At 33.1% G+C, this 26,960-nt stretch overlaps 2 protein-coding genes across 3 annotated transcripts; one reads left to right on the top strand and one right to left on the bottom strand.

Annotated features, from left to right (window-relative positions):
• Positions 1–21,340: 21,340 nt before the first annotated feature.
• Positions 21,341–23,779, top strand: LOC127258442 (B2 protein). 2 transcript variants are annotated; one of them, XM_051285283.1, is made up of 6 exons: positions 21,341–21,502; positions 22,161–22,729; positions 22,895–22,995; positions 23,128–23,211; positions 23,291–23,401; positions 23,486–23,779. In XM_051285283.1, exons 2-6 carry the CDS (start codon positions 22,171–22,173, stop codon positions 23,525–23,527), a joined length of 897 nt encoding a protein of 298 aa, XP_051141240.1. In that variant the 5' UTR covers positions 21,341–21,502; positions 22,161–22,170; the 3' UTR covers positions 23,528–23,779. The 2 variants fall into 2 exon arrangements, with proteins under 2 accessions (XP_051141240.1, XP_051141239.1); XM_051285282.1 differs by having other exon boundaries at positions 21,380–21,563.
• Positions 23,780–23,908: 129 nt separating this feature from the next.
• Positions 23,909–25,451, bottom strand: LOC127258441 (uncharacterized). The gene is made up of 3 exons (XM_051285281.1): positions 25,238–25,451; positions 24,626–25,156; positions 23,909–24,543 (listed from the first exon to the last, which is right to left on the bottom strand). The coding sequence occupies exons 1-3, from the start codon at positions 25,299–25,301 to the stop codon at positions 23,954–23,956; spliced, it is 1,185 nt and encodes a 394-aa protein (XP_051141238.1). The 5' UTR covers positions 25,302–25,451; the 3' UTR covers positions 23,909–23,953.
• Between the last annotated feature and the right edge of the window lie 1,509 nt (positions 25,452–26,960).

The raw sequence follows: 26,960 nt of genomic DNA, 5'->3' as shown, positions 1-26,960 counted from the left end.
TCTCTTTTGATTTTGAATACATCTGAGGGTCTGCAACTTCTCTTCAGGCAGGGCATCAAGCTCTTGGAACAGAGCCTGCTCCATTTTTTCGGCATCCAACAGGGTGTTAATTCGCATCATCCAAGGGGCTGCGTTGTCCTCCAAATTGACCTCCTCCAATGGGTCTTGCGCCTCAAACAGTGGGGCAGTTCGTCAGATCGAAGAGTAAATATAATATTTGCCTTAATCCAAAAAAAACAGCTGGGAAGGAGCCTCTGTCTGCCTGCCAGGAAGGTAAGCGGCATGATTTCCAACTTGTAAAAATGTAAAGTTGGACCTGCTTGCTCTTGCCTTCAGATCTTACAGGATCAGGTCATCATTCATTAAAATCTGATCACTTTGAGGTAAAAATCTGATCACTTTGACCTTAAAGTCGCCCTCAAAATGTAAAGCTAGTTCCATATCTTAATCGGTGGCAATTATGTTCAAACTTGCTTTAGATAGCTCATCGGAATCGAATGCTTTGATCATCGGCTCATCCTCTAGGATCTCAGTTGTTCTAAGTACTGCATGGCCCGGTGAATTAACAAGACAATTATTATTAGTTAAAACACGCTTCGGCCTCCACTCTTTTCGGGCCCGAAACTGATGGCGAAAGTCCTCCCTATTTAATTTCGACCATCCAGCACTAGCTCCTTTCTGATTCTCGGCCTGCAGCCCCTCAGCCTGATCGTCCTGGGAAAGGCGAGCGGCCAAGCGTTGTCACTGAATTCTCCTATTTTGGGTTCTGGTAGAAGGTTCCATCACCTGCTCCTTCTGGTTCCTGGTCCAACTTCCATTGTCAGGAGCATTTCCGGGAAGGCAGGTCTGAGATGTGGTCACTCGCCAGACCTTGCCGCCCTTTTCGAAGCTCACTTTCGCGACCGTTTTAGTAAGGGGAAGTCTATCCCACACTAAATTCCTTCTCGGAGGTTTGGTTAACTTTCCGAGCCTTTGAACACTGGTTTTCGAGGGCGTATTCCCCTGTCATCTATTCCAGACCCTGAAGTTGACCTTTTGGGCCTTGCTGGACGCACTCTAATGACATATATCAGTGCAGGAAACAATTTGGTATTAACCTTCATTTCAAGTTTCTTGGCCAGCCCGAGGAGGCTTTCTTTGATGGCATTTCCCTGGGACTCGGCCAAGAAGATCTTCTTTAGTTCATCCTCGGCTTCAACAGCTTCTCCCTGGGAATAAGCAGGGTGGTTTCCGCTTTGGAACTTCTGGTTTCGGGCCGTTTGAGCTTCTTTCACGAGCTGTTCGGCCTTCACAGCTTTGGATGTCAGCTACCGGAGGTCATGGTATTCTTGAAGGGCTAGTTTTTCACGCAATTGGTGTGTCATATTTTCGATTTCCATGTTCACCACTTGGTTCTCCGGTATGCGAACTTGACACTTGCTTTCAGACCTCTGAAACTGTTCCAGGAACTACTCCACAGATTCTTCACCATGTTGATGCAAATTCGTCATGTCCGACATTGTCACCTCTGGAAGAGGGCTATAAAAGCGCTCGTGGAAGGTCCTCTCCATGTCTGCCCATGTATGGATGGAATTCAGATGTAGTGAAGTGTACCACAAAAAGCTGGACCTGTTAAGGATAGTGAAAAAGTTTGAAGTTTATACCATTCATTATTCCCGTATTCTCCTCCGCATTGAGCCGTGAATTGACTGATATGCTCGATGGTGGAATGGGAATATTCCCCTGAGAACAACATGAATTCGGGTATCTGAGCATTGCGTAGCAGTGGATGATCCAAGGGAATGTACTCCAAGAATGGCCTTTGGTAGTGTGGCCTTGACGATAAGTGGATAGGGTCACCATAAGTCCTATGAATTGCATCCTCGATCTCTTGGAGATTTATAATTGGAGGCGGTGGTGGCGGCACTTTTTCCTGCCTCTCAGGCTGTTCGGAAGCTGCCTGAGAGGGCGACGGATTACGCTCTGCCGACTGCGGGAAGGCCTGATGAATAGGTCTCCGTTGTGGGAAACAAGCTTGAAGGCCCTCAGTAGCTTCTTTGAAAACTAGGGCCTGCTGCAATAGTGGATTTTCGGAGCTTGGTTTGGCAGAATATTCGTAGGTTTGTTGCACCCCGGAACCAGCAGCAAATCGTCCTTCCCCAGCAACTCCCAGCCCCCAGTGTATCGAGATGGTGTTGGGAATGGTCCCTTGATTCCTAAGTCATTCCAGAAGGCCTTGGGACAAAGGAATGTGTTGGAATCGCTATCGGCCCTGTCCCCATGCGTTTGAAGTCCTTGTCCTGTAGTTGGGTTTCGTTGAAGGCTTGGAATGGGGACTTTGGTACTGAAAGTAGTTGCAGAAAATAAGAGATTATTTTGCCCATGTGGTACTGATGGGATTGGCCCAAAAATCATCCTAAATACTTATATTGAAGGCGGCCCAAATGGAGCCTACCCGGCTGACAGCCGAGATTCTCTAACTTTCTGGGTGGTGATTGGAGGTGCTTCAGATCCGGCATCCTTACCGAACATAGTAACATTGCCATAGTTAAGTGCCTAGGAGGTCGGATCTGCTATGAAGTTGTTTGTAACTCCCACGGGAGGCCAGATCTCTGGCTGGCTAGAATTGACATTTTGGGCCTTGCGTTTTCAAGTTTCTTCCTCCAGATGCAGCACAAACTCGTTCCGAATGGAAGGTTTCAGAATGTTGGTAATGTATCGTGATTGTTCCAAGGCGGATCCGTAAAGGGACGACCGAATTTCCCTACGGATCTACTCCTGAAGAACGTTGGCTGGAAAGCTAATGATCTAGTATGTCCTTCCAGCAACTACGGAAGCCTCGTCACGTGGGGTGGCTTTCTACGCAGGGCACTATGACAAATCGCCGACGATTTCCATGTTTTTTGACATCTCTATAGTCGTCGTCGGTTTCAGTTCTCTTCAAAGTTGCATGCAAAAGTCGCGAGACGTTGGTGTCCCACTGGGCGTGCCAATTCTATCATCGTAAAAAATCACCTCCGGCGGCTTAACCGGAAAAGCCTGCCAAAATCGATTTGTTCAAAGGGTTCCCCGGTCTCTTCAAGAAAGGATTTGGGCTATCTCTCAATGAACAAATAATTAACGTAAAAGAAAGGTGAAAATAAAGCTGATAAACAAGGAAGAAAATGGAAAAAAGAAGTTGAAACTTGAATAATTTTTTTTTAAAAAACAATACAATGTTCTTGAATAAAAAGTGCAGAGAAAAAATAATGAAAAAGAAGAAGATGATTTGTGATGTCGTTGTTCTGGTCCGTCTCTTGAATCTTGTTATTTTTAAATTCTTTTGGATAAAATTTTATTCTCATTTTTCCTCTAATAACTCCAACAACTTTCTAACCATTTATTGACATGTATGCCTCGGCTGGGCTGCTTCCAAGGCGAGCTGGACCTCCCTAAACAATGAGCCTGACAAGTCAGCAGGTCTGTCTCTGTACTTTGGGCTGTATGATAGGCCACGAATGTCCTTTGGCTGCACCTATGCTGGGTCGGCCTCTCCAATAGCTCCAACCTCCTTCTAACAGATTTTCTCCTACAAACTGACCTTCCAAAAACTACAGGTACTGGGCCGACTTTGGGATGTTGTGCATCACCAAGTTTGGACTGATTTTAGGTTGTGGGTTACATTTTCCAATTTTTTTTTGCTCTATTTTTATTTTTTTATATTTGCATAAAAATAGAGTAACTGGATAATAAAAATAAATAATAGTAAGTGACAATGTGATTAGTTATTATTTATTACTCTAATATCTATATATTTTTTAAATTATATTATTCTTATATTAAAATATCGTATCTAATTTATTATTTAAATTTTATATTTTTTTATATTTTTTAAAGTATACTAAAATTATATTTTTAAAAACATAACATTTAATTTATTATTCAAACAAATATATCACAAAAATAATTTTTTCATGAACTCTTACTTTTTAAAATCCACTTTGATTCGTCCAAATTGTTATATTATTTTAATATTTTTCAATTAACTACTTTATTTTACCAAATAAAAGAATTAATTCACAATTGTAATTTCATTTTATTACAAAAAAACACCATTATATCCATTAATAGCGTGCATGTTTAAGGTGTATTTTTTAAAGAAAAATAAAAATGAAAATAAAAAAAATAAAATATTTTTATTTATTTATTTCCTTGTTTGATTTAAAGTAATAGAATTTTAAAAATAAATTAATTTTCATTGTCCGTTTTTAATTATCTATTGATAGAGATAAGAATTCAGAAACCCTACGTAATTTTTAATTGTTATTATTTAACTTTGATAATTTTTATAAACTACACTCTTCGTATAAAAGTAAGCTTTTCATTTACTTTTTGTAGATTGATCTTTTTATATTGATTATTATATCTAAATATAGTACAAATTAAAAGAAAATGACAAAAATACTTCTATTAGTGTCTTGTAATGTTAATATAATGACATTTGTACAAAAAATTATACAAATATAAAAATATTTTTAATGTTAAAAATAATAACGCCAAATGTAAATGAAAAGTTTACTGACGGATGGAAGTAGTATATATTATTATGTTCTCATAAAAATTATACTCCCTCCGTCCCATTGAAATGTTACTATTTTCCATTTTCGTCCGTCCCAAAACAAGGTTATAATTTTCTAATTAAGTAATTGTAGTACTTACTTAACATAATAAATACCCTTTCAACTTACAATATATTACACAAATACCATTACTTTTATATTACACCATACTAATAGTGGTATTTTTGTCTTTTTTACTACAATCCAATATAATACTAATATTAAAAAATCTACGTGCAAAAAACAAACGCCACCTTTCCAACGAGGCGGATGGAGTATCTAAATTATTATTGAAATAAATTATTAAAATAAAGGGTAAATTATTTTTTTAAGTCTCGTATCTAACCCCCTTCATCATTTTAGGAATTTAAAAAACTTTGTTTGAAAGTAGTCCTGTAAGTAGAATTTTTTCGCTAAAATGGTCCTGCGGTGCCGGACTCGCCACGTTGGCAGCCGTTGCTGACGTGGCTGACATGTCATCGCCACGTAGATGCTACGTCGGAGGACCATTTTAGCGAAAAAATTTTACTTGCAGGATTAGTTTAAGACAAAGTCCATTTAAATGTCCTAAACATAATAAAGGAGGTCATATACGGGACTAAAAAAATATTTTACCAAGGAATTTTGTAAAATAAAAAATAAAAATAATTCCACGTGTCGTTGATGTGGCATCTACGTGGCGATGACATGTCAGCCACGTCAGCAACAACGGGCCAGCGTGGCAAGCCCGGCACCAGAGGACCATTTTAATAAAAAAAATTTACTTGTTGTACTATTTTCAAAGAAAATCCACTTAAAGTCCTAAAATGATAAAATGGTTCAGATACGGGACTAAAAAAACAGTTTACTCTAAAATAAAATTTCACTAACTAAAAGCGACAATATATTTTATTAATTCTCATCTCACTAAAACCTTATCTTACTTAATTATCATTTTCTCCTATTTGATTCATTCTCCTTTTTCACGCACAATACATCGTCTCCACCAATCAATTCATCCAGATTGTTGTACTTTTAAAAATAGTTTTCAACTAATATTTTGGCTAAATTACACAAAATCCACCCTTAGTTTTATGAAATTGCACCAAATCCCCCATACTTCTAAAACTGCATCAAACTCCCTCGTGGTTTCATAAACTTTACGTCTAACCCCCTCAACGGTTCTTATTTAACGGTATTTGACCTAAATGCGCTCAAACTGCGAATAAATTTTAGAATATCAATTTTTAAACCCCTAAAATTACAAATATATTTATTTTTTTTATATCCACGCTCAAAAAATAATGAATATACTCAAAATAGTTATTTTTCTCATGTTTTAAGAGTTTATTTTTACTATTTTTTTAGGCTAAATATATATAAAAATAAAATATATTTTTAATTTTAGGGGTCTACAAATTGAGATTCTAAAATTTATTTGCAGTTTGAGCGCATTTAGGTTAAATACCGTTAAATAAGGACCGCTGAGGGGGTTAGACGCAAAGTTTATGAAACCACGAGAGAGTTTGACGCAGTTTTAGAAGTATGAGGGATTTGGTGCAATTTTATGAAACAACAGGTGAATTTTGTGCAATTTAGCCTAATTTTACACAAAAGAATTAATTCTCATTTTATGTTGAAAACTTTCCTCTATTATTATTTTTTTACAATTTCATTCTTTGTACCACAGGCACATAGGGTCATGAAAAATGGGATAGTGAAATGAAATTATTTTCTTTCCTTTTTTTTGTTTGAGTTAAGAAATTAAAATTTGAGAAATAAACAATTTCTCATTTTCTATTTTTATTTTTATCCAAATTGCAAAGAAATAAAATTTAGAGAAATTATTATTTTTTTACAATTTCATTCTTTATACTACAGGCACATAGGGTCGTGAAAAATGGGATAGAGAAATGAAATTATTTCCTTTCCTTTTTTTTTGAGTTAAGAAATTAAAATTTGAGAAATAAACAATTTCTCATTTTCTAATTTTATTTTTATCCAAATTGCAAAGAAATTTAGAGAAATAAAAATTAAGAACTCCATGTGTTTATTTATTTTTCTATTTAAGATAAAAAAATTTTAATTAAACAATCTCATAAATATTATATCTAAATTATTATTCAATAAAATATCAAAAATAAAAACTCTATATACCAAACACAACCTTATAATAATTGGTTTGGTTTTCGTGCTGATCGGGTCAAATCAGCAAGACAGATAACACATATTTGACATCACACGATAATCTAATGTATAACACATTTAACAACATATGATATAATTCCACACAATACAATACAATAGATGTTTCTATATGACACATAATTATATTGTACTATATATATGTAGGGATGTTAACGGGGTCAGTTTGAGACGGGTTCTGCAGGCCTCGAGATCCGCCTCACCCAGGACCCATCCTGTCTTGAACCCGTCAAATTCGGAACTAACCCGCAAATTCATTTTTTAAAAAAAATAATAATATATAGTTTTTGTTAATAATCAAATACTAAAAAAATAAATGAGAAGTAAGTGCTAAAGCACAAAAAAAATCAAATATTGATCCATAAAAATAAAATAGAAGTACATAAATACAACATAAATATATATATTCAAAACATCAAATAGTCAATTCTAGCATTATTCAACATCAAACTCTTCATCTTCATCTAGCATAGCATGAGGACAACTTTTTGATCCGACAGTTGATCCAGTAGCACCTAATTAAAAATATATATTATTATCTTATATTAATGAAGAAAAAAAAATACTTACTTTTAGCTTGATTTCATAATCAGTGTCGAGCGCACATTAATGCCTCCAAAATAGATAGATTAAGCCTACTATGACGAGGACTTACCAATTTTTCACTTGTACTAAATGTCAATTCAGAAGTAACTATTGAAACAAGAATAACCAACCCATCTCTTGCATATTTTTTTTGCAAAATAGGATATTCACTCAATTAGTTTTCCACCTACTCAAAACATCAAAATGTGAAATTCTTTGTAACATATTTTCCTTTAAATATAAGTCCAATTCACATGTTGATGACACTCTAGCATAAGAATTTGAACTATAAGCAATATACTAATCATACAAAGCTAAATGATCACTTTCAAGTGTGTGACAAGTAGAATTATACAATGATGCATTTTTCAAATCCAAACCTTCAGAATGTCCAACACTTGAACATCTATTCTTAGATTGATAGTCATGCAAGAGATTATAAGAAAATAATTACATAAATAAAATACACACATATAATATTTACATTATCATATAAAAGTCTTATATAAGAGAGATTACTTTAGCAACTTCAAATATTTGATTTTTACCGTATGACACAACAACAATTATTAATAATTTTTAAATTAAATTAAAATCATAATCGTACCTGTTACGCACAAATAATAATAATAATAATAATGGTAGCAGGATCTTAAAGGAAGTTAGGACACGAAATCGGGCGGAAAAGGAGAAAATATGCACTCAGGTCGGTTGGTCCGCGGTCGGTTGATCCGGTCGGTTGGTCCGCAATCGGATAAGCAGGTCGGAAGGTCCGCGGTCGGACAGGCGGGTCGCAAGGTCCGCGGTCGGATAGGCAGGTCAGAAAGTCCGTGGTCGGATAGGCAGGTCGGATGGTCTGCAGTCGGATCGGATGGTTTGCAGTCGGTTGGTCCGCCATCAGTTGAGTCGGCCAATACGGAGTTTGGACCAAGCGAAGAAGGTATGTTAATTATTCACCTAATTAAGTGTACAGTAGTTCAGTCGCTTGGTTGGGGCGACCATTGAATCGTCTGGAAAGACCAGAGGGTGGTCGCTTGATGGGGCGACCAAGGAGTCAGTTTGGTCTAGCGACCAGTTAGACTCTGGATTGGTCAATTGGATTATGCGGTTGGCGAGACGGTTGCCTAACCGACCAGACGACGTTTCAAAATGTTTCATTGTGGGCGGTTGACGGCGGTTGCTGGCGACGGTTCCGAAACATCTCTTCTGAGGAATATTTAAGGATTGGGGTCAACAACTGGCAGAGGATCTTCAATCGACATCAAATTCAAGAGAATTGCTTTTGGCGATTACCACTTTATTTTCCAGTCTGTAATTTTATTTTTCTATTTTATTAATGTATCCTACAGTGTTAGAGATTCCTAATCTCATGCACTAATTATATCAAATTCGAAGATAATTTCCTATTTTCGAATTTTACTTTTTATTATTGAAAAATTGCATCAACAGTATCCAATGCATACAAGTGACTCCATAAAAACAAAGAATATTTACATGTCTATAGTTATAATTAGTAAAACTAATTGTTCCAATGAAATAATCAAACTGATTCTGATTCCATAAATTTTTTTAAAAATCAATAATAATAAATAGGTGAAATTGTCCAAAATCTACCCGTGGTTTGAAGACTTCGTGTAATTCTTCCATATGGTTTAAAAAAAGCATGGCACGCCTCATATTTTTTAAAATGTTGCATCAAACCCCTCACTATCTACACTTAATAGAGTGTACACGACACGTATCAATAATGTTGTATCTGTGAAGTGTGCCAACTTCAGAATGCACATTATTGGCATGTGTTGCATACGCTCTGTAAAGTATAGATTGCGGGGGGTTTGATGCAATATTTTGGAAAATATAAAAGAATGTCACACAATTTTTAATCTATAAGAAAGAATTACGTGAAGTTTCCAAACCACATATGAATTATGGGAATTTTCTCTTAATATATAAATAATCAAACTTGCACACATGGACATAGTTGCAGAGATGTACTATTCTAATCTACATCAATTCACCCGATAGAGTAAAAGTAGTTGTGGGGAGAGTGCCTCGACACCGAAAAAGCCAAAAAAATGACCAAAATAAGCCTTAAATCGAACTAAGGAATAAACTCTAACAAAACAACATAAAATCGCACGGTTTCTCTAGAAATCTCTCACTAATAATTATATCACACTCAGATACACAATCTACACAAACACTTGCTTGAAAACCTCAATCGAACACACACTTTTTGGAGAGAAAAAGGAGCAGCGTGTGAGAAGAAGAAGAATCGCGAACACACCTCTTCTGGAACGTATAAATCTGTCACAGTAGCGGTACAAGAGTATAAGACACAGACAAGATAAAATCGAATGACTCATAACATGTTCCTAGATCGGATGATTAAGATTTACTCTCTGTTTAGTATTGGGCTTTTTGGTAGGCTTTCTTTCAAGACAACAACCCTCAATTGGGTTTAAATACATGGGTCACTCATAAACAAATCAGGAGCCAACCCAATAATTCTCCACCTTTGAGACATGATTAACGGGGCTTTTAAAGGGATCATTATAACCAACCTACGGTCGAAAAAGAAGTTTTAGTAATTTCCTTTAAAAATAGAAAGAAATAAACACATATCTATTTCAAATAAGAAAATTAACATCTAATCACCCGTATCAAAATTTAAAATCTTCTAACATGACTCAAATTTAGCAACATGTAATGGTTTAGTGCCCACATCAGCTGGATTGAATTGGAAAGGATTTTTTTTTTTCAAGTTTTATAAGGCCTTTTGCAACTATATCATGTGGAAATGAATTCTAACATCAATATGCTTGTAACTATCGTGAATAACTAGATTATTGCACAATTGAACACCTGACCGACTATCGAAAAATACTTCAGATTTCATTGCCCTTGTGATTGTTTCAAACCATAAACAGATTTTTTAAGTGAACACACAAATCAAGCCTATTTTATCTACAAAACGGTTGGACTGTTTCATGTAAATATCTTCATCAAAATCATCATGTAAAAATATTATTTTTCACACCAAACTGTTTAAGTTCTCAATTAAAATGAGTTACTAATTAAAGCAAGCATAATACAAACAATAAAAAATTTAACAACGGGAGAAAATGTTTCATTAAAATCAATGCCCTTGTTTGTGTAAAATCTTTTGCTACTAATTTTACTTTAAGCCTAACAGTTTGTTCACCCTCATTTTTTAACATTAAACAAGCACTTTCAATCAACAACAAAACAAGATTCAGGCATTGAGACTAATTTTCAAGTTTGATTCACTTTTAAAAAATTCATTTCATCTTGCATTGCTTGAAATCATTCATTTTTATGTTCTAATATTACAATTTCACTAAAAGTCTAACGTTCATTTCCATCAAAAGAATCAAACATTGGTTCATTTCCATCAAAAGAATCAAACATACTAAAATCATATAAATTTAAATCATAATCATCTAATCTAGACGAGAGCCTGGTATTTCTTTTTGATTTTTCATTAACACACGAACCATCTTTAGGTTCACACAAATTTGGACCACTTGGTTTAGAAATATCATAATCCGACCTCCCTAACATAGGAAAATCAACTAGAACAGAATTAATTTCATCATTTTCAGGCAAAAAAAATCTATTTCAGCACTCTTTAATTCAAAAAAATTAACTGAATTTTATTGGACTTCACCTTATTTGAACTATTACCAAAATTAATAGTTTTTTTATTTAAACATATCATATCATGTTCATTAAAAGTCACATCACAGCTAATTACAGCTTTAAAATCTGGATAGTTTCTACACTATAATTTGTAACCTTTCACACATTTGGTATAGAAAAAAGAAAAAAAATTCAGCCTTTTGTTCAAGTTTATCGGATTAAAAGTAAAAGTAGCACAACCAAAAACTTTAAGTTTGATAAGTCAACAGATTTTTCTATCCAAACAATTTCAAGAAATTGGCCTTCTAAGACCACAAAAAGCGATCAGTTAATAATATAAGCTTTTGTAGTAACAATTTCTCTTAAAAAACTTTTGGATAAACTCGAGAATGCTAACATGCTCCTTACTCTCTCAAGGAGAGTTTGATTCATTCTTTCAATACATTGTATTCTAGCCCATTATCACTCCTTAAGTATTTAATTTTTAAGTCCGGTTTGGTTTTCTATCAAGGCTTTCCTATTTTTAAAAACATCGAATACGTCAGATTTGTTTTCCATCAAGAAAAACCATGATTTTCTTTAAAAGTTATCAATTATAGATAATATATATATATATATCTATTTTCACCGTGTGTGGGTTCATTGAAAGAATCCCACACATCGGCATGAAGATATTCAAGAATTCTAGAATATTTAGGCACATTAAGGGATGAGCATTTTTTAAACTGGACTCTATATTGTTTATCAAACATACAATCGTCATCATAAAAAAAAGGCATACATGACACTTTATCTTTACCAGAACAACCACTTATGCTTAAAATTTCCTTTGTTACTAATATGACAAGGTCTTTTATGCTACAAGACTGTATTGTCAACACACATAGAATTAGAAGCCTTTTCAGCAGGTATAATTGACACCACCTTAGTAACACATAGGTTATTCTTTATTTCAGCCTTAAATATAAAAATAGAATCTTTTAAAACTTTCATTACTCCAATTATATTTCCTTAAGTCCTATATCTTCTAACTCAACACAAGAAAACAAATTATTATACAAATCAAGCAGATATCTCACATTGTTCAAAGATAACAGAAAACCCGAACTAAATTTCAATCTATAGTGCCCATGCCCTCAATTTTACAAACTCTATCATTTTCCATAAGAAAATGCTATTGATAATACTAGACTTGGACTTATTTTTCTAGCGAATTCTATGAGCACTTATGCGATTCTGGACTGAAACTGCAAAAATCTGTGTTAAATTGTGTTGGTAAATGCATGGTTTGTCTTTCTAGTGCGAATTGATGTGCCTGGGTGATTTCAAAGTGTTTCAGATGTGAAAAAAAGACACAATTCTGCATTTTTAATAAAAGATAAAAGAATGCATGCGAATCAAGGAGGTCGCGTACTATATGGCCTACTAATTGGCCGCAATGCAAGAATCAGTGCAAGGAAAGAAGGCAAGGCCAGTTGTCTGTTAGAAGGAGGTCGAATTGACTAAGATCTAACTCTTAATCCATGTTAAAAACCATTGTGGCTGTTGATTACAAATTAGCATATGCAGGATTGGACGGTTGGGAGTCGATTCGCGAGTTGTCAGTGGCAAGTATCACTTTCTAGAAGATAGGCTGGTGCCTATAAATAGGACCCATGTCAAAGCTCATTATCACATGTTTTACAATCTGAAACTCGTATTTTATTTGAGATAGAGCTCAAGGTGTAAGAAGCTCTGGCGCTAGACGCGGGTGGTTGGTAGCACTCATGACAAGAGTCGCGTGCTCACCACCCATTCCATTTAAATTCTACTCTTAGATAAATTTATAAACTTTATAGTGTAACACACATTAAATGTGTAGCTAAATCGCAATGTTTCATTGCTAGTGTAATCGAAATGTTTAATTCCGATAATAGTTAAAATCTAATATCATAAACTTGAGATATCAGCTCGCGAAGTACTTTAAGATAATGAGATTCAAAATGCATATGTCACTTAACTGAATCTAGTTAGATAAATTCGAAAAAAAAAAAAACACGATGCTAGGTAGATCCAAGATACTCGTGAAAACAGCTCTTTGCACACAATTTAACTTAAAAAATCTAATAAAAAGGTAGGTAGCAATCTAATTTATTGATTCATCAATTGCGAGTGTCAATGAGAACAGCTCGCAGGGCAGTGAAGTATGCATCTAACAGTAGATCATCAGTTCAATATATAGTCAATGATCAGTGTAGCTCTCTAGAGTACCTATAGAACGAATAGTCCCAAAACTGTGAGGTGCATTAGCAAGCAGATATCTTTCATGTTCTCTCTCATGCAGTACTCTAATGCACAAAATATGTACATATATCGCATTCACCTTCATTCACTTGGCGGACACTTATTTTCCTTTTCCACACCGATAATTAGCTTGTATAGTTAGCCTCGTGTTGTATTATCTACTTTCGTTGTTACTTTGCATTCAATCTTTTAATTCCATGCTTAAAATTCAGCAATATAAAATGCATTCAATTCAACTTAATTCATATACTCGTGTTCATAGTTCGATCTGACACTCACCGGTTAACATGAGAAAATTCTATTATTTGATGAAATGTTTTAGGCTACAAAGAAGCACACACGAAAAACACATTTTAAACCAAAGCCAAACTTCAATCAACATTTTGGCGCCGGTGGCGGCTTATTCGTTTTAAAAATGTATTTGAGTGAGATAGCAATTTCTATGATAATTATTGTCCAACTAGAAATATTAAACCTTAACTACATTTTGTTCACTTTTGCAGGGATCTTAAAAAGATGAGTGTTTCGAGAAAAAGTGTCCGCGCTCAAAGAAATTTAAAAAGAATGCAAGAAAACAAACTATGTTAGGACAAATGAATGTTGATATTCCTCATATGCTATATGTTCCTCAAATGAAGGTTGTACCTAAACCACCCACGATCAATGATATCATAATTCAAATGCTACAAACAATGCAACAAGGGATGAATGAGCTAAACGATCATGTGCATAGGGTTGAGGAAGCACAAGTGCTTCAAAATTAAGCATTCCAGTAGGGGTTAGCTCCACCTGCGAACGCCAATGCAAATAATAATGTGCAATCGCTGCCTAATAGCGCTAGAAATCCACAAGCACCACGAGATAATGTGCCAATGGACGTGCACTATGAGGCATTGTTAAACGCAAACTTGGTCCTTAATGATGTTCCCCAAATTCATGGTAACTTCGAATTCAAGCCAACATCGATCTCATTGGTTAGCCAAGAGTCATTTAGTAAACTGAAGAATGAGAGACCTTATGATCATCTGAAGAGCTTTGCCATAGTTTACTCAACTTTAAAATTCAGTGAGTATCAGAAGATGAAACCAAGTCACTCTATTCCTATTCTCTCTCCATGATGAAGCTTGAAAGTGGATCAACTTCGTACCAACTCTATCCACCTTGCAAAACAAATTCAACAATTTTTGTCCCGCTTCCATCATGCAAGTAAAACAGCGCAACAAAGACTACAGATCTCTTAATGTAAACAAGGATCATATAAGACTTTGCCTCAGGCTTGGTTGCAATTCAAGACCATGCTCTGCTAGTGAGGTAGAAGTTTTAAGGATCATGTTAATTCACTAGGATTCTTCCTAATCACCACTGCAATACTTTCCTAGGAGATTTTTTACTAGCATTAACATTTTGTTGATTATACTTTTGATTGACTTTGTTCATAGACGAACAAAGGTTAGTGTAAGGAGGTTTGATCTTGGACATATTTTTTTTAGTGATTTCTATAAGCACATCATGAAATTTTTTACTAAAATTGTTATAATCTATGTCGAATTGCCTTGGTAAATGCATGGTGTGTATTTTTAGTGCAAATTGATGTGTCTTGGTGATTTTTAAGTGTTTAAAATGTGAAAAAAAAAATACACAATTATGCATTTTGAATAAAAGTAAAAAGGATGCGTGCGAATCAAGGAGGTCGCGTACTTGATGGTCTACTATGTGGCCGCGATGCGAGAATCGGTGAAAGGGAAGAAGGAAAGGCCAGTTGTCTGTTAGAAGGAGGTTGAATTGACTAAGATTCAAGTCTTAATCCATGTCAAAAGCCATCGTGACAGTCGATTACAAATTAGCATCTGCGTGATTCGACGTGGGGAGTCAATTCACCTGCTGCCAATGGTAAGTATCACTTTCTAGAAGTTGGGTGGTGTCTGTAAATAGGACCCAAGTCAAAGCTCATTATCACAAATTTTACAATCTGAAACTCACATTTTAAAATATTAAAATGCTTCCATTTTTTTGTATCAAATCCGAGTTGGGCTTTCAGGCCTGCTCATTTTTGTATGTTGTAACTAAATATAATTAAAAATATAGGTGGCTCGATATGATATACTAAAAATACTAAGTCATAGAGTACACCATATCGGATATTTCAATATGTTAAAAAACATACATATACTGTATCAATATTTAAATCGGTATACCAAAAATTCTATATAACAAATATATATACAATATAGTATTGATAATTCAATACAACGGAGGTATATGTATGTACCGTTTCATATCGAAATATTGAAATTAAAAGAATTTGTTTGTTGTTTAGTGAGATAATTTGAAATAGTATTTTTTTATGTGAGGTATAGAAAATTATATAGAAAATATAAAAAATAATGAAATATGTGTGATAAAAGTATAAAAAGAACAAACCCTTAATTTATAATCTTAAGAAAAAATTACAATTAATAGTTTTCGTATGAATATACCGAATTATCGGTATATATACCAATAAATTGAATACCAAAATATCAAACGATATTACATTAAAAATATCAAACTATATAATAATATCGTACCGAAAAAATTATACAATACCAAAATTTTCAATGTATTGAAATTTCAATATTTTTCATTTTTTTTACACAATATTTTGCCAACTTCGTATTTTTTTCACCATTAAAGAAAAACAAATTATTGAATTACAATGAATAAAAAAATTATGGTGTATTAATCCAACAAATTTTTTTACACATTTTGCAATTAATATTATAAAAAAATACAATATAATATATATTCACACAATATATAATGCATATTTTACACATTCACAAAAAATATTCAATAATTTAATACAAAATATTATTATTTATATTATTGATATACTAGTTATACTTAACATAAAAAAAACACTTTAAATTAAAATATTAAACAAACATTCATAAATAGTTAATTTTTATCCTTTTTAGAAGGAAAAAAAAAAAAAAAAACTGGCATATTTTATTAGGGGCAAACGAAGTAATAATATTCTATATAAAAAATAAATAGTTAAGTAGAAGTGAAAGAAAAAAATATTTATGATACATATAATACACAATATTTTTATAATTTTGTTATTATTAAATTTATAATAAATATTTTATTAAATATAGATTTTTTATCTTATAAAAAATAGGGAAAGTTGGTCTGTCCACCCTGTCAGTTCTATTAAGTTATAATTCAGTCCCTGTTATAAAAAAATTGATTTTCACTCCCTCCTTTACTTATTTAATTTAACATTAGTCATTATTTTATATTTTTCTTTTTATCTATATAGTATAAATTTGATGTACTTCTGTAGTATATCTAAATACTCTTAATGCTATTTTATATACTTATAATTGTCTCGCTTTACTTATATTATTTTTCACTTTATTAACTATTCCACCTATATACCTCTATTTACATTATGCGTACATTTACTTATGTATCTTTAAAAAATAAATAAATAAAAATAATAATTAAAATCATATTTTACTGTGGGGTGATGTAGAAAATAAAAAAAAATTGCAAAATATATTCTTTATATATTTAATTATCAAATTTGTCTATTATTTATTTGACTGACAAAATATATTATGTATATTATAAAATATTATATATTTTTTACATTCTAGTCACGATTGACGAGTGCAGATAATTGTTCTATATTAAACACTTTATATGCAATTTATATTTTATATTTATTTTTTCTTCTATTTTTGTATTCTTTATAGTGTTTTTTTACTCTTTTTTATTTTTTCCATAAAAATTAATTATTTTATTCAACAAATTTTAATAATTTAAAATTTAAAATTTTTCCTGAATAATTTATGTTTATATTTTATTTATTATATTTTTATATGAGTATATATTATTTCTTATCAGTATTTATAAATGTGATTATTTATATTTTAATATTTTTTTCATATTAATAGTTAAGAAATTATCTTATTATCCATTAAAATCAAATTGTATAATTTTTTAGAAGTATTACTCCTTTCAGCCTTTTTTTTTTTTTTTTTTTTTCGTTAAACTTATATATAATTCATTTATACTAAACAATTTTATTCACTCAAAATTTTATTATCTCACTTTAAGAAATAACAATCAATTTGGCACAGGGGTGGACACGAATAGGATATTTGTAGATATAGGCATTAAAAATTAAATGCCTAAATTAAATTAAATATCGTGTATTTTGAAAGAAAATAAAATCTCAATAAAATAAATATACGGTATTTAATTATGCACATATGTTAATTTTTGTAATAAATATCAACCATTAATGCAAAAATCTGCTTAAAATGGAAGATATCGTACAAATATTACGTGCATAAATAGAGTCATAATAAATTTGGCACAAAAATAAATTAATCTTGTCAATAAATGGAGTATATAAATTAATATCTTCCGAAAAAGACAATGATATAAAAATGTTGGCGAGAAAAAAAAGGTGCACAATCAACCATAATTATATATTTCATTTTATCAATATTAGTTTACTTACTCTTTTAATTCTACTTATAAAATGAGAAAATTTGATATTAATAATTTATATTATTTTTATACAAAATTCATAATTATATTTAATATAATATAAAATATTATGTAAATATTATACATAATATAAACTTTATTATATGATTCAGTATAATATTAGCAAAATATCTATTTATCTATATATATATAATTATTCTATTAAATATTTAAAATCGTATATATAAGATACAATTTTTTAAAATATTAATACTAGTAATAAAATTTATGTATAGTATTCTATGTATTTTAAATACTTACTATGTATATATATATATAAATGTGTAGATAATATAAATATAATGAGTGCGTGTAATATATTATTTTTGTAGAAAAATATGTTGAAATCTTTTACAAAAAAAACAAACAAATCCTTATTCTATAGAAAATAAAATTTACAAGAAAATAAAATTAAATAATCTTTTCTATCAAAATATTTATATTAAATATATATGTCACAATTTTGTATAATTTTTTTTAAATCTTTACTAATGTTATTAGTTTTTTATTTTAAAATGTGAAAATAAAATAATTATAAATATAATTTTATTAAAAAATAAATTTAATTTTTTAAAAGAACTAATAAAAATAAATAGAGTCAAATTTTTTTTTTCTTATTCAACAATTCTAATTATAACATTCAAACACACATCCTAAACACTCATGCATATACCAATTTTTATGTACTTGTAATATAAAGTCATATGCTCCGCTAACGCGTATATATGCTCTGGTTATATATGGTTGGAAAAATTGACCGTGTTTGGTTCAACATATTCAATTGCTCTTAGTAACCTGAGATAAATTCATCATTATTGTGTTCTCACGACTCCCTGACATGTAAGTAAAGAAAAGAACACATGTTTACTATAGATGGCTAAAAAAAGTAAGAAATGAGGTTGATAAGTTTGTTGGTTGTTACTCATGTATCACTACTCTCACAAATTGATTGTTTTTTAGACATATTACGTAGTAATCCACAGCATAGCACACACAACAACATTTAGTTCACCAAGACCGAGAGGGGAAGTGTTCTCACCGAATACGCGAATTGACACATTTCCATGGAAATGACTGAAATTAACTACACTTGAAGATACCCGATAATACACAAATAATACCTAAGAAACTATTATTTATACCTCGCATGTAGGTGTTTGTACCCAGATCACATTCTTATGTACCTACATAAAATATCGACATACCCTAGCGCAGATCTTAACTACTTATAATAATAGTCTCATATGCTTCAATAAAGAGTATATATGCTCCAATAACATGTGGTTGGAGAACAATAATTTTTTGTTCAAAATATTTATTTGTTGACGGTAACTAAGGATGCGTTCATTATCATAGTCTTCCTGTGACACCTCAAATTGTCAGAAAAAGGTAAACAACACATTTATTATGAATGGTTAACCAAGTAAAAAATGACTTAGATAGGTTGAATGATATATGTACTATTATAGTCCAACCTCAACTAGTAGATATCTAATAAAGTCATAAGCGACTAAATTGAATTATATTGGTCATTAGAGTACATATTTGCTATCAAAAATTGAAAATATTTAGATCTATTACACATTAATTCACACCGTAGCGCACACAACAATTTTTGGTCAAGGGCATCTAAGCATAAGGTATGACTCGGCTAAGCAGGTGAGTATTCTAGAGCAGCTATGTTGTACCTCCAACCTGGTTATATCAGGTACACCAAAACAGTTCAAACCGTCGGTTACGGTTTATGAAAATGTCAAACCGAAACCGAACCTTCTGAATGACAGTTTCGATTGCGGTTTAAAAAACTGACGGTTACTGTTTGAACCGCCGATTTATGTACATTTATTTTTAATATTTTTTTTCCTTTTTAAGTTTTTCTAAATTTAAAAATTTATTCAAAAATATTATTTTCAATTTTAATTTCATTCAGATATATTTATTATTTATTTATTATGTAAAATCATATAAATAATAATTGCTAAGATTGTTACAATATAAAAGTAATTAAAATAATAAATTTACTAAGTAATTAAATCAAATTAAATTTTAAATTGAAATAAACAAAATTAAATTTTAAGAAATTGATGTGTATTAGATAATAAGATAGTTTCAATTAAATATAATTGTATGATAAGAAATACAAAATTTAAAATATAAATAACCAAAATAATGTATATTATTATTATATAATTAATAATTATTTATTTTTATTAATATTAATATTATCTTTATTTTTATAACAATTTAATGATATATAGTAATTTTAATTATAAGTATATAATATACAATTTTAGCTCTGAACATCCATTCTCCACATTCCACCGCAGCTATAGTTGCAAGGGTACGTTTTTTGTTTTCTTGTTTTTTTTTGTATTTTCTTCTTTTTCATTTTTTTTTTTTTTTTTCCTCCTGCTTCTTCTTCACTGTCGCCGCCCGCCCATAACATTCTATAATCCACAATCGCAGCCGGCGTGCAAGTTTAAAATTAAAAAAAAAAAAATAATGGCCGAACCGTCGGTTGAAACCGTAAACCGGCGATTTGAACTAGCAGTTTGCACTTTGACAAATATATAAACCGTAACAAGAGGTTCGAAAACTGGTAAACCGAAGATTCGGAGCTACGTGGACAAATTTAAACAGAATGTGTTGTAAGTATATAAAATAAATTTGGAAGCATTTAAAGATATTCTAGAGGTACATTCAATTTTTATTTGAGAAAATCTAAAACAGGGACTAATATTAAACTAAATATGTAAAGGAGGGAGTGCAGACCAATTATTTTAAAATAGGGACTGAATTATAATTGAACACTACCTGTAGGGAGGGCAGACCAATTGTCCGTAAAAAATATCACAATACATGCTAATTTTTTGCCTCTAATCTAAATGGAGTCTTGATTGATTCATTTCCATAGTCTTTCGTGATCTTCAGTTGGATTTCAAACTATTATGCACAGTATTTTTCAACTTTAGAATGATTATACTACCATTAAATAATTGTATTTATTTAAATAGTATATAAAAACACTCCTTTATTTTTACATTTTTTTTTTAAAAAATAAATATTTTTATCTATATTTAAAACTATACAATTTTTTATAAAATTGATTTATGTTAATTATAAATAAATAAAAATATTTTTTTATTTATTTGTAATAGAAAATTTTATTTTTTATATAAAATGATATCATACAATTTTTTAATTGTTATATAATTTTTAAATATTTAAATATTTATTTTAATTTTGTTAATTATATATATTAAATTTACTTTAAAATTATAAATATTATTAATTATTAATAAATACCGTGTCCCTAATAAAAAATAAAAAAAAAAAAAAAAAAGAAAAGTTGAATTCCGGTAGAAGAAGGGAGGGAATATATTTTTACCATCGAATTCAATATCGCATCAAATGTGCAACCAGCGTACAAGGGTAATCGTTGATCCGACGGTCCACACGCGATTGGATCTTGATAAATGATAAAGCTCCTCCACCGCGCGCTCCCGCTTCTCACTAGAGAGAGCATGTGTGGATCAGTGGCATTGTGTAAATAACGCAAAAGTTGAGGGGCATTGAGCTGAAGTCGTCGGTATAAACGGCGAAAAATCTGGCTTTGTTCCTCCTCTGTTGCACCTTTCGGCATTCCGGAGACGTGGAGATAAAAGGTCCGACTTTACATCTCTCTCTACTCTCTTACTGGATTTAGGTTTGAGCTTTGGATCCCAGGTTCTACTTCTAATCTAAAACTGTTATTCTTCAACTGATCTGTTCATATTTTAATCGATTCATTTCTTTCTCCAGCTAAGAAAGGTTTTTAATTTTGTTATAATTATGCTTGCTTGTTTGGTGAAATTTGCTATTTCGTAACGTGTCTGCTTATGCACTTGCAATTTGTTGTTTGTGGATATCAATTCCATCAGCATTGCTCCCTCCCATTTGACTATCTCACGTTTTACCTCGACGTAGCTTTACACCTAACATGTCTAGAAATTTAAACACTTTAGGTAATTTCTTCATTGCGTTTATACTTGATTTTTTCTTCTTTATCTTTTCAAGTTTAAGTTCCATTTTAAGAGCATTTCCCATCACGGTTACATCCAAATTTAAGATGCTCCTTTATCGATCTTGAAAAGGCTAAACCTGTTTTTTATTGGTGTACTTGTTAGAATGTATCATGTGAACCATGAAGCTTCTGTTTCCCGGGGATTTATGTTACTTCTTGATTTGTTCAAAAGTGAATTTAAGATTAGGTGCCATGTTTCTATTAGTGTTGTCTCTCTAGGAAATATATCCAACAAAGATTTGTTGTTATATCATATCTAGGTTTCCCAGCATGGAGAGCACTCGCAGCTTTTGGCAGTTGGGTGATGAACTCAGAGTCCAGTCAAAAGCTACTGAGGAGCAAGAATGGTTTGCTGCCGCTTCAAGATTGGCGGAGCAGACTAGGTACAAACCCGAGCGAAGAATCAACTTAGATCTCTCAAAGGGTTCTGCAGAAATGAGGCCCAGGGAAAATTTTGGGTTTCAGGAAGATAACAACAATTTTGAAAGCTTTACCTTGAACATGTTAAACTTGGAGACGAAGTTGAATGAAAGTGTAAACAAAGGCTCCCTTAGGAATGGTATTAACAATGCGAATGCTATTTACCAGAATCTGAACGTCAACTCTATGGGATATATTACTGGAAGCAGATATAACAATACAAATCACATCAAGGAGTCGAACAGCAGCAATACCAACACTGTTAACAAGGAGGAAACAAATGGAATTGACAAACGGTTTAAGACATTACCTGCCACAGAAACGCTTCCCAGAAATGAGGTTCTTGGTGGATATATATTTGTCTGCAACAATGACACAATGCAGGAGGATTTGAAGAGACAACTGTTTGGTAACTATATGATTTTTTATGTGCTGTAATTTAGCACATTGGTTCAATTTATAAAAGAATCTTGCAGGTTGAAGGGTTTCTTTTCATACAAATTTTTTTACCTTCTTGCTTAAGTTACATTATGTGAATCTGGTTACATGGTTTCATATTTGTGTTCTCTTGTAGGTTTGCCACCAAGATATAGAGACTCTGTGAGGGCGATAACACCCGGTTTACCTCTTTTCCTGTATAATTACACTACTCACCAATTGTACGGCATCTTTGAGGTATGTGGTAATAGTCTTTTATGGTTCGTTTGGATTGATAGATTTAAATCCTCGATAAGAATTTCTTCATGGTAGCATCTTTGCCATAATAAACTTGCCTTGATTTGTTTGTAATGCAATCTGCTTGCACAGGCAACAACATTTGGGGGAACCAATATTGATCCCACTGCTTGGGAAGATAAAAAATGCAAAGGTGAATCAAGGTTTCCTGCTCAGGTACCTTAACTGAAATGAACCCAGCCACTGCTTGTTCATATGGGTTGGTGTTTACTTTCCACGTGTTACTTTCAACTAGGTGAGAATTCAAGTTAGGAAAATGTGCAAGCCTCTAGAAGAAGATGCTTTTAGACCAGTTTTGCATCACTATGATGGTCCCAAATTTCGTCTTGAACTCTCTGTACCTGAGGTTAGTCTAACCCCTAGCCGTGTTCTTTCTTACCAGTTTTTCTATATCTCGGAGCTCCTAACTTTGTTTATATGTATATTTCAGACACTGGACTTGCTAGATCTTTGTGAACAAGCTGGTGTCTAAAAGCTGTTGCGGTAAAAAACACCTTGGCGTGATTATACAAGTAGTGATGCGCGTCTCTGTTGCTCTCTAGTTTTGTATGTGAAACATCAGTTGTGTGCCTTTCTCGGATGTTCCTTGGGGGGCAACAGCTTGGGATTGCTATCCTGGCAGCGAGATATATTAGAGTGGTGAGATCGGCTGGCTTGTCTAGCCAAATAAATATAGTAGCTTTGTGTGTATTAACCCTGTAATCCTTGTAAGAAAACTGGCTGAGCATTGCTCATCTTGTTATAATAATAATCATCAGGGGCGTGCCCTGCTGTTTTGTGCTCTACCAAATCGAATCATACATGGAGTTGTTTGTAATCCAGTTTGTGTTCTTTGCTTTGGCACAAACCACAGAAGAGCAAAAAAAAAAAAATTCTCGGCTGAATCACAGATACATGATCATATAAGCTCAAACAATTTAAACAATGCTACGAGGAGCAAACCAACCAAAACACTGCCCATCTTTGGTTTGCACCTGCACCCCCTTGATTCAGTCAAGACGACGGCATCGACCATTGGTCCGCAGAAAACGCCGTCTTTTCGCTGGCTAGTCGTGTAACCCTGGAAGCTTATCGAGGTTGTACTCTCTCCATCACCCTTGAATTTTAACGAGTATTTCTTGGCTGACCCTGTTCCATTACTGTGAACAGTGAAATTCTGAGCTGAAGATCCAGCAGCAACTCCCACGACGAAATCGCCGGAACAGGAATCATTTGCATCCCCCAGCATGAATTGTAAGTTATATTCAGACCCCCGGGTTAGTTGTTTTGCTGTTTGTACACCAGCTGAGGCTCCCAAGATCTCAACAGCAGCTTTGCCTTCCGGAACAAAGAAATTCTTTGCATCTACGTACTTCACAGTTCCGAGTATTGTCCATTGCTCTAGAGCAGATTCAGTCAGGCTTGGTTCTGAATCCATTAAAACTCCTTCATTGGAGGATTCGAGGAATGCAGGTCCCAGCTCGAAGCCGCCATTTTGGAGCAGATTATCTGTTACTTCCATTACACGAAGCTAGGGAGTGTGAAGCAGTTTGAAACGACAGGAAAGAGGGATAAATTTGAAGATACTTACCTTTATCCTTGACCTTAATTGATGAGGATGTAATGGCGAGCAGGGAAAGATCGCCGACCACAGGCCAACACGTGGAGTTGGATTCTGAATCTACAGCCTGACTTTGGATGACTAAGTTCACAGATTCGCCATCTCCCCAGCTTCCAATGTAGTGCCCGTATACTTGCCAAGGTTGTTTCCCATACTTGCCCGACACCGAGAACTCCACAGTGGAGTCGGGCGCAGACACCACGAGGCTAGCATTGGTAGAGCAGTCCTGGATTCCCCTGGCCACGGCGAATGTCAGAATATACTGCGCTCGCTCTCCACTGGCTGTAAATGTTTGGTTGATTTTGCCTTCGTCAGCAAGCAGGATGGCGTGGCCATTCCGGGGAAGACTTAGATTGGATCCCGCAGTTACATACTCAACTTTGCCCAGGAATGTCCATCCAGGCAGCGTGGTGCTGTTTTCGTCTAATGGGAAGAATTGGGCTGTGGAGGTTGCTCTCCAGTTCGACGGCGGGCGCTCGAAATCTGGGTTCTGCAGAATGTCTGAGGACGATGAATTGGTTTTTACTGTTGTTACTTGTTAGTGTGAGAAGGAAATCGACAGTGGATTTGCTTGTTTGTTACCTGCGGAAGCTGTTGCCAGCAAGAACCAGAACATGAAGAAGACTGTTTGACTCTGGAGCTTCATTGATCTGATCTGATCGGAGCTGGTGGGACGGATCGAATATTGATAATTGATCGTGTGCGAGAGAGAAAGAGCAGAAGAAAGAAGCTTACTCTCAGTCTCAGTTTTTTAAGTTGACTTGGCCAAGGGTGCAGTGAAACCCCATCTTGAGTACTATTAAGAAGGAATCCGGCTTTCAATCTTAATCGGTGATAGGTGAAGTGGTTCTTCGCCCTTATATAATAGGGGAATTTTTTGTACTAATGAATGTGGATAATATTCAACACTCTCTCTCGAGATAATAATCTCAAAAATTCGTATCGAATCAACACCCAATACAGCCACCTGGCTCTAATACCATATTAAGAAAATATTCGGGTTTTCAATCTAAAATCAATTGGTGATGGATAGAGTGACTTATATAGTAAGAGAATTCTCACACATATTAACAAATTAATAATGTGAGACAATATTCAACAAGTACTACTGTTGTACTCTAATATTGACCAACTATTTAGAGTTAATCAACCAACACTCATTTGTCGTCCATAGCTGCTGTGATTGATTGGTGACATAGATCCTGGCTTAAGAAATGTGACTCGTGAGTGAAATAAGCCACATCCACCCTCGCAGATTGCAATGGTTTCATGGGGTGAACAATCCATCTTTGAGAAATGATAAATGATTAAATTTACAGACTTTGGCTCTATAAATGAACCACATGGCCAGAATACTCCGCGGATGAAAGACTTATTTAACTGATTGGAAAATTCCGGGAATAAGAGCTCCATCAAATTATGCGGAAGACCGAGCCTCCTCACCACCCTTCCCTTCGCTTGTAGTTCATTCCAAGGTTCGGCAATCATACATCTTGTCTGTTGATTTTTGGAGGAGTGTGATATCAATCACATCATGGTGTATGATCAAATGTTACTACTTTCTGGACGAGCTTTCAATATTCTGTTATGATTTTTAGTTCAGGAACCATTCAATGGCGAGGCAAGCCTTTTAGTTCAAATTTACTGTCGCATCGCATCGCATCGCATTACGTTACCTAACGCCGGCAGATTCCTTCTTTACTAGGAACCATGCAACAGTTCCAATATTTGATGATTTTGACGACTCTGAAATGTTGGGTATTTTATTCTGATAATAACAAAAATTGCTCTATATAACATTGTATTGTGATGAGTTCATTTTTCGAATACGATGTTTTTATTTAATTCTTATCAAGGGTTACGCAAATTCATATTGTGACAATACAACATTCGATCTCGAATTTGTAGAAAATATTGAGATAAAATGAATGTTGAGAATAAAATGGGTATAGAAGCTATAATCTATAAATTTTTGTTAGGTTGCAAATAAGACCAATACCATCTATTTAAAGTAACCTTGCATTTAAATTGAACAAACATACAATTTAAATTCCAAGTTCAAAATCAAACGATGTGTTGTTTCAATTCAAATATTAATTTGACTTCAAAATGATTTGATGGGTTGATTCAATTCAAGCAAAAGTTTTGAATTCATAATTTAAATTAGACACATCAATTCATAAATAAACACAATTTTTTAAATTAAAAGTCTAGAAAAAATCCAGAATAGTCATGCAATTATTACGTTCTGTCTAGTAAATTTAATTACAAAACTTTCAGACTTGTACATACCAATGAGTAAGGC

Source organism: Andrographis paniculata, unplaced genomic scaffold (genome assembly GCF_009805555.1).
Source record: "Andrographis paniculata isolate CXL003 unplaced genomic scaffold, ASM980555v1 Contig59END, whole genome shotgun sequence".
Lineage (NCBI taxonomy): Eukaryota > Viridiplantae > Streptophyta > Magnoliopsida > Lamiales > Acanthaceae > Andrographis > Andrographis paniculata.
Note: the sequence above shows the minus strand (reverse complement) of the source record. Positions and strands in the feature narration are given on the sequence as shown.

Excerpts from the sequence above, each read along its gene's own strand:
- LOC127258442 (XM_051285283.1), top strand. The coding sequence starts at position 22,171 with ATGGAGAGCACTCGCAGCTTTTGGCAGTTGGGTGATGAACTCAGAGTC. Across the intron at positions 22,730-22,894 it reads TTTGAAGAGACAACTGTTTG|GTTTGCCACCAAGATATAGA; the intron begins GTAACTATATGA and ends GTTCTCTTGTAG. Across the intron at positions 22,996-23,127 it reads AATTGTACGGCATCTTTGAG|GCAACAACATTTGGGGGAAC; the intron begins GTATGTGGTAAT and ends CTGCTTGCACAG.
- LOC127258441 (XM_051285281.1), bottom strand. The coding sequence starts at position 25,301 with ATGAAGCTCCAGAGTCAAACAGTCTTCTTCATGTTCTGGTTCTTGCTG. Across the intron at positions 25,157-25,237 it reads GCTGGCAACAGCTTCCGCAG|ACATTCTGCAGAACCCAGAT; the intron begins GTAACAAACAAG and ends CATCGTCCTCAG. Across the intron at positions 24,544-24,625 it reads AATTAAGGTCAAGGATAAAG|ATAATCTGCTCCAAAATGGC; the intron begins GTAAGTATCTTC and ends TGGAAGTAACAG.